Here is a 7,603-nt window from a genome sequence, read left to right as displayed (position 1 = left end):
TGTATTTTTGTGTGCATCATGACAAAGTAGAAGAAACAATATCAGACTTAGAAAAAAAAGAAGAGAAAAAAAAGAGACTTTAAAGCTTTTTTGAATTATTATTATTTGAATGAAAAACGTATAAAAGAAAAGCAAACGTAATATAAGTAAATAAATAAATAAATAAATATATATATATATATATATATATATATATATATATATATATATATATATATATATATATTCATGTAAACGATACGACGGTGCATAATAAATATGTAATAAAAAAGTAGTTGGAAAAGAGAAAAGGTTTCACGTGAAAAACAAGACCTCATGTAGGGAAAACAATGTAATTCCACACTTCTTCCTCACAAATCTATTCTCCTTGATGGGATGGCAGATGGAGCTAATCCCGCAATCCCTTCTCTCTTTCGTGCTTCAAAGGGAATGCAACAAATCCATTCATATTGCTCTCTCTCAAGCCCTAGAAGTAGTGAATAGCCATAGGAGAATGTCCTAGAGTGGTGAAACCCTTTTGTTCAACACTGAATGAATTATTCGAGAATATCCAAAAATAAAAAGGGTGAAAGAAAAGGAAAAAACCTAGTAAACTATTTTAAAGGCGAGGTAACATTACTGAGTTTTCTTGGTCACGGACTAAATGATTCCCATATGAGGTATCAGATGGCATCACATGCGACAAAAGTGTCACATAATGCTTACCTATAATTGCTCTAACGAACATTGCAGGCTACTTTTTCTGCAGAATACAGTACGGTCAGCCAGCACCCTCATTAACTTCCTAAAAATCATTCAGGACTTGAATAAATGATGTGAAAGCTAACCCTTACGACTAAGGAAGTACGCTACAGTGCATGCATCATGCAAGTTGAAAAAAATAGAGAGAGTATCAATTTCAAAGGTAGTCAACTTGGTGAAGAATGTTTCTATGAAAAAATGCTACTGTCTAGTGAGTGTGTGAGTCCTTGTTAAGCAAAGGAATGTCAACACAATTAATAGCTCAAATTAATGTCTTTTTCTATGGCAGGTCATAGGTTGTCAAGAATATAAAAAAACTTGTTAATTGGCTATGTTTTGAAGGTTTTGAAACCCTTTTAATTAGTGAATATAATAGAACACCAAAGGAGAATAGTTAAACTGAAATAAAATCTGCAGCTAGCATTTGTCGCTTCTCTTGGAATATAGCCAACATGTGAAGATTCTCAGAAAGTGAGAGCCAGCTTCCTCGTTTGGTGAGTATTGTACAGAGCCTGGTCTTTACCACGTGCTTTTACTGTTAGTAACTTGTTTAATTTACCTCAGGGTCGTAAAATTCAATGCAACAGTAAATTTATTAGATATCTATCACTGTCAAAGAGAATGAAATTTCCACAGGGAAAATGTGTGAATGGGGAAAAGGGACCCATATATGTTTCAAGAAAAATACATGGATATAGCATACTTTAGAAACGAAACCCTAACTTAGCAATTGCCACTGGAACTTTCTTCAAAAGGGAAAACTTAAGAACTCCAACATATATCTAAAACAATAAACATTTTTTTCTGCCTAACAAATTGTGTTTTTTTTTTGGGAAGAAACAAATCCTTTTGAAGCACAGAGAGATGACGTATGCTTTGTCTGACCAACTTGTTAGAGTGTTGAGGCTCCGAAGTGTTGGTTTCCTTGTGCTGATTCCAATTTAGGATCCAAGGGGCTCATAGTTCCCATGGAGTGTTGTTGCTCACGTTGTGAAAATCCACCACTGTTCATGTTTCTGACCATTCCTCCAACCCCCAAAAAGTCCAAGGTCAACTTATCAGACCCTCCAAAGCACAAACCAAGGTTTTGTGACATCTTCTTAGGCTCCTCCGAAACGCTGTGAAACTGGCCAAGGTTGTTTTCATTCCCTTTGACGTTGCCAAACATGGAAGCGTTTCCATTGGCAAAGGAGTTCATCAATCCGCGCAGATGGTTACTGTGCTCACTCTCCATCCTTGACCTTATACCTAATTCTTCCGTTCCTCTCAGAAGAGAGCAGGGACCATTGGTGGTGGTGGTTGAACCCATTTGAGCTGCTTTCTGAAGCAATGCAGTGGCTGACATGTGAGGGGACATGCTATCTTGTTGCAAAGACGAATTACCAAAGAGTGAAGACAAGCCTGAACCGACTTGGTTACTTACAGGGCTACTAGAACTATAGAATGTTGTTGTTCCTTGGTCATTGCCTCCACTTATGTTGCTGAATTGGTCGTTGATTATGCTGCCACTGGTATTGGTATTAGGAAAGAAGCTGAGGTTGAAGAGATTGGCGTTGTTAGCTGAAGCAGACAGTGATGAGGCAGAGGTGGAGTTGTTGTTGGTGGTTCCTTGAAGATCAGGGAGTTGCATAAGACCGTGGAGTTGCTTGGTTGAGAATAAGGGTCCTTGTTGGTGAGACTGAAGGTCTTGAAATGCTTGGTTTGGGTCAGTCATGAAGAATGATGAATGGGGTGGTGACTGCACTCCAAATGAAGATGAGTGGTGCAGATTAGGAGAGATTAAGTGCTCAAACTTTTGTGCAGTTCCAAGGCTCAATAAGCTGTTAGCAGAGGCTGCTTGGTTCTGCAGTTGGGCACCAAGGCCTAGGCTCATGTGGTTTGTGCCATACAGATGATGAGCTCCCAAAGGGTTCAGGTTTGAAGGGTGTCTTGCACTCTCATGTGCTAGAGCATCACAAAAGGCCCTATGAGTGATAAAACTGTCACGCCTGCAACAAGTTAATAACATGTTATTGAATTTAAGAACACAAATGTTGTTTATACTATAGGGAAACAATCCAAACTAAATTTCTCCAAGTATACATCTTGATTCATGACCTATCTTATTGCAGGTATATATATTATAGGTTAAAGGGTTAGAAGAGAACAATTAATATATACAACCCACCTTAAGAACAATTCACATGATTGGACTTAAGAACAATAAGAGAAATTTTCTATTTAATTACCAATGCAGAAGCCACAACCACTCACATAAACAATTTCACACTTGCCAAAAATGAAATATAAAATAGGAAAGTAAGATCTTTAATTTTGTGGTAATGAAAAACAGTCGTTACACATAGTCAATGAAAAGCATGAAATAGAAAAATTAAGTATTGAATTTGGAAAATAATATTTTTTTTTTTTGTTGAAATTGGATGTTCTATTTTGAAATTAATAGAAGTATGAAAGGAAGAGAGCTAGGGCCCAGAAGATTATGCCAAAATGTGATACACACCAACAACTCCTTATCGAACTACCACTTTGAGTCGTCTCTTTGATCACTGAGAAGAAAGAATTATATACACATTAGATGAAAGTGAATTATAATAAACTCAGGATGGGTCCAGCCTCAATAAATGCAAACTGCCCCATGAGTTGTCCATTTTCTAGGCTGAGAAAAATTCTTGTGAAAACGATCGTACCAGCAAAAGAGTTGCTAAATTCTCGGAAATTCTCAGTGAGAGAAAAAACATGAAACTATGTATGCAAAATTAATGCAGAGGGTTCAATTTGTTGCACAAATGAGTTGAAGAAACAAAGGGCCAATGTGACAATAAATAAGAAGCATAAATGAACTGTACCATGGGAAGGAAAACTGTACCTGATGAAGCATATTTGAAAGCACGTACACGTATATATGAATTATATAAGTATCCAACACGAAACAAAACAAAACAATGCAACTCCAAGTCATGTGAGAACAAACCCAGTATCACTGTGCCTGAGCCTGTGCCCCCTCTTACATTGTTGCTTATAACTACACGTGAATGGGAATAAGGATAAGGGGCGTTGTTCCCGATACACAAAGTTGAGCATTGCCTTGTTTTTTCTTCTCTAAAACATTTCAAATTTTTCAAACACTTTTCTCTACTGTGCTCACGTGCGAGCAGTCTTCTGCCTCTTCCACGTCCCTCCACTAACACCCACACATAAACTAACACAACAAAAAGTAGAACGCTCTTGCTCAATTTTACGTTTTAACATTGCAAAAACACATTTCTTTTATTTTTACATTCACCACAGTTTACTCCCAGTTAAGTCAGGATAATAGAAAGAGGAAGCGGAAACATCAGAACAGCATTTGTTAGAGAAATTTCCTTTCAGCTTTTATTATTTTCACAACATGAAAATTTAACTGTCCTCAAAAGTTTTTCTTGCGTAGAGCTCTGATACTCAGTTTGCATTACACCCTTTTCACACCTGGACTATCAGATTCGAAAGATAACAATGGGAGATGAGATGTAATAATTAATTAAGAGAAAAGGCAGAGATAAAACAAAAGGGTACATAGAATAATAGAAAATGAATATGAAAAAACTAATTGTTTTCCTCGGTACCAAGAAAACATTTTTTTTTTCTTTCCTTTACATTATAACTTACCCAAATCTACTAGTCCTATAGTATCCATAAGAAGCTGATTTTTCTTAGAAGAGTTAGGTGAAAAGGGTGTATGTAATATATGATACATGTCCGTTTATCTTTTTCCCTGTCAAATTGCGGTTAGAATGGCTTTAACTGAAAAGTTGTTTTGTATGATGATGTTTTAGCTACACCAAACATTCAATATTAGAAGCAAAGGTAATTTTGGATTGGTGTGGATACCTGGAGAAGAGGGTGCCACAGTCACATCTATACTCTCTGGTGCCACAGGTTTTGGAGTGAGCCTTCCAATCTGATTGAACAGCATATTTTTTGGAGCATTTGTCACACTTCCATTTCTTCTCACCATGTTTGCGAGAGTAGTGTTTCTTAATGCCAGTGAGGTCTCCAAGAGCCCTTGAAGGGTCATGATGAACACATGTGGGCTCAGGACACAGATAAACCTTTCTCTTTGGCTCTTTGTTACTCTTCTGCTTCAGCTTCCATGGCAGATTGTGTCCTCTTCTGTGAAGCTGTAGGTTTTGCTCCCTTTGAAACCCTTTATTGCACACTTCGCATATAAACCTGTTTGTTGCCATTAGAGTCTTCGGAGATAGTGCTATCACCTCAGCATCTGGATCTGCACACACACATGCATCCATTGTTCCCATTCCAACCACCAATAAATAAATAAATAAATAACTTTATTAAATAAAACCAGCCAAATAGCTAATTAATAGTTAGGAAATTCAAGAAAAACTTTATTGAATAAAGCCAAACAACTAATAGTTAGAAAGAGATAAGCATAGAAGAAATTGAAAATCCTTGCCATTGTAATCAGCCTTTACTGAGTTAAAGAAACTCCTAGTCCTATATGTAACAGCAGGATTTAGGGTTTCCTTGACATGATTGTTTGTCAGGAGAGGAAAAAAAAAATCTAGAAAGAAAATCAGACAGAAGGGGTATTTAAGATGAACATGGAAATGCTTTTTTAAGTAATAATGGAATGTAATGAAGAGTGCATAGAGGTACTTGCATGGTGTTCCTGGTTGATTCCTTCTTTTCTTCTGAGGCATTGTGGATGGAGTGGTAGTAGTAGAAGTAGTAGTAGTAGTAGATGAGGAAGCAGCTGTGGAGGATTGGTGCTGTTGTGAAAGCTGAGTTTGATTTTGTTGTCTGACTCCCAAAAAGGGTGTGGATGAGGAACCAGAAGTCATGTTGTTTTCCAAAGATGAGAGCAAATCTGGAAGTTGTAAAACAAAAGTAAAAAAGTTTGATATAGTGTTGTCTGTTGGAAGAAGAAGAAGAAGAAGAAGAAGGGAAACAAAAGAGATATGAATAAAAAAGGAGAAAGAAGTAGGACCTGAGTGAGGGTATATTTGTTGTCTCTTGAAAAAGGTTTGAGATTAAACCCAGAAAACACCAAGAAGAATTAAATCAAAAAGAGACAGTAAGAATTCTGAGAGGAAGAGAGGAAGAAAACAATATCACTCTGAAAACCTACTCATATCTCTTCTTCTCTCTAGCTAGCTAGCCAGTTATTGTTTTGTTATGCATAAAATTTTGCTTCTTCTTCTTCCCTTATTTCTCAATGATTTGATGCGTTCTACATAAATAATAGTTAGCAAAGTTGTCCACCCCATACGCATACCCATATCTCATATTTTTCTCTCTCTCTTTCTCTCTTTTGTCCGTTTGTTTGGCTTATACATATTTTCCTGAGATCCTTGGAAGTGTGAGGGAAAATAATATAGCAAAAGGAAAAATGGAGGGTAATTTATGTCCCTATTATGCAGCCCTTACACAGCACAGTCTAGTGTGTCCCTTAGCAGAGGATGGTTTGGGGCCACCGACCCCTAGGCCTTACAGTCTCCTTATCTCTCTCTCTCTCTTCTTCTTCTTCTTCTTCTTCTTTCGTTTCTTATTATTGCCAACAAACACAACTTGTTCTTTCCTCCTTTCCTTTCCTACACGCCAATTCTCAATTATTATTATTCTCATTATCCTTAATAACATATTTTCACATCTATATTCTTCAATACTTTTTTATCTTCAAATTTTATCACTAATTCCATCTTACCAAACTCAGTAACTAATGTCAGATTTCACTTCACTTATGTACTGTGTTTATCCCCATCACATTAAATGTGAAAATTCCTCAAAAACTTATTATAGGTCAAATAAATTTAATTTCTTTTTTTATTATTGATATTAAAATAATAAGTAATAATACCGTGACATATTTTTACATTCATTTAATATAGAATATAAGGATAAAATAGTCTGAAAAGTGAAAAGTTTTATAGTTTTTCAAGAAAGTAGAAAAAAAATAAAAAATAAAAATAATATCAAATGAATGTAAAAAATTTAGATGTGTCAAATAATCATTTTTCTAAAATAATAAGATTTTGTTGGATTTTCAGTGAATGTTTATCAAAAAAGAAAAAAAAGAGTAGCAAAGTATTACAAAAGTTTTTTTTTATTTGTTTCCACAATTCAGTGAATGGAATATTAGGTAATTGTAAATGCCAATTCACATTAAATTTTGTATTCCCTTTTTATTTATATTTCCGTTCTTATTTATAAGTATTAACTTGAAAAATATTATTTTCTTATTATATAAATTTAAATTTAAGTAAATCTGATAAACCCAATTCCATAAAATAAGATTTGTTTTTATTTATATATTTCAAATTGGTTAAATTAGATGGTATCAAAACACAACCCCAACTAAATCAATCATAAATTTATCTAAAATTCTATTTTAAAAAATAATCGGAAGTTTTCATATATATTATGTATTTAAAATATAGATAATGACATCTTTTGTAATAATTTGTTTAAATTTACTTACTGATAATATATATATATATATATATATATATATATATATATATATATATATATAAAATTTTATGTATTTAAACCTTCACACTGTATTGTGTTTATTTAATATTACAAAAAATTGTATAATTTTATTGATTCGGTTCTGATACATGCATGATGATGCAAACAAATAATAATCATCTCCATATTTAGAATCCAAATTTAAAATTCATAATCAGGTTGAACATGTGGTGATGTCTTTTCACCATTTAATTGTATATAAATCTAATTATATTACCTCAACTGTTATCATTATGAGTATAATTTCTTATTTATAAACAATAGTTGTGAGTATATTTAGTAAGTACAAACTTTTAACTTGCTTTATTGACTTCAAAGTCTGTTTCAATTA

The 7,603-nt window shown here is 34.2% G+C and overlaps 1 protein-coding gene across 1 annotated transcript; it reads right to left on the bottom strand.

Moving 5' to 3' along the window:
• Nucleotides 1-1,315: 1,315 nt before the first annotated feature.
• LOC106777794 (protein indeterminate-domain 5, chloroplastic-like) lies at nucleotides 1,316-6,269 on the bottom strand. Its single transcript, XM_014665550.2, has 4 exons — nucleotides 5,729-6,269; nucleotides 5,402-5,608; nucleotides 4,609-5,005; nucleotides 1,316-2,729 (listed from the first exon to the last, which is right to left on the bottom strand). Exons 2-4 carry the CDS (start codon nucleotides 5,580-5,582, stop codon nucleotides 1,634-1,636), a joined length of 1,674 nt encoding a protein of 557 aa, XP_014521036.1. The 5' UTR covers nucleotides 5,583-5,608; nucleotides 5,729-6,269; the 3' UTR covers nucleotides 1,316-1,633.
• Nucleotides 6,270-7,603: the final 1,334 nt, after the last annotated feature.

Source organism: Vigna radiata, chromosome 11 (genome assembly GCF_000741045.1).
Source record: "Vigna radiata var. radiata cultivar VC1973A chromosome 11, Vradiata_ver6, whole genome shotgun sequence".
NCBI classification, from domain to species: Eukaryota; Viridiplantae; Streptophyta; class Magnoliopsida; order Fabales; family Fabaceae; genus Vigna; species Vigna radiata.
Note: the sequence above shows the minus strand (reverse complement) of the source record. Positions and strands in the feature narration are given on the sequence as shown.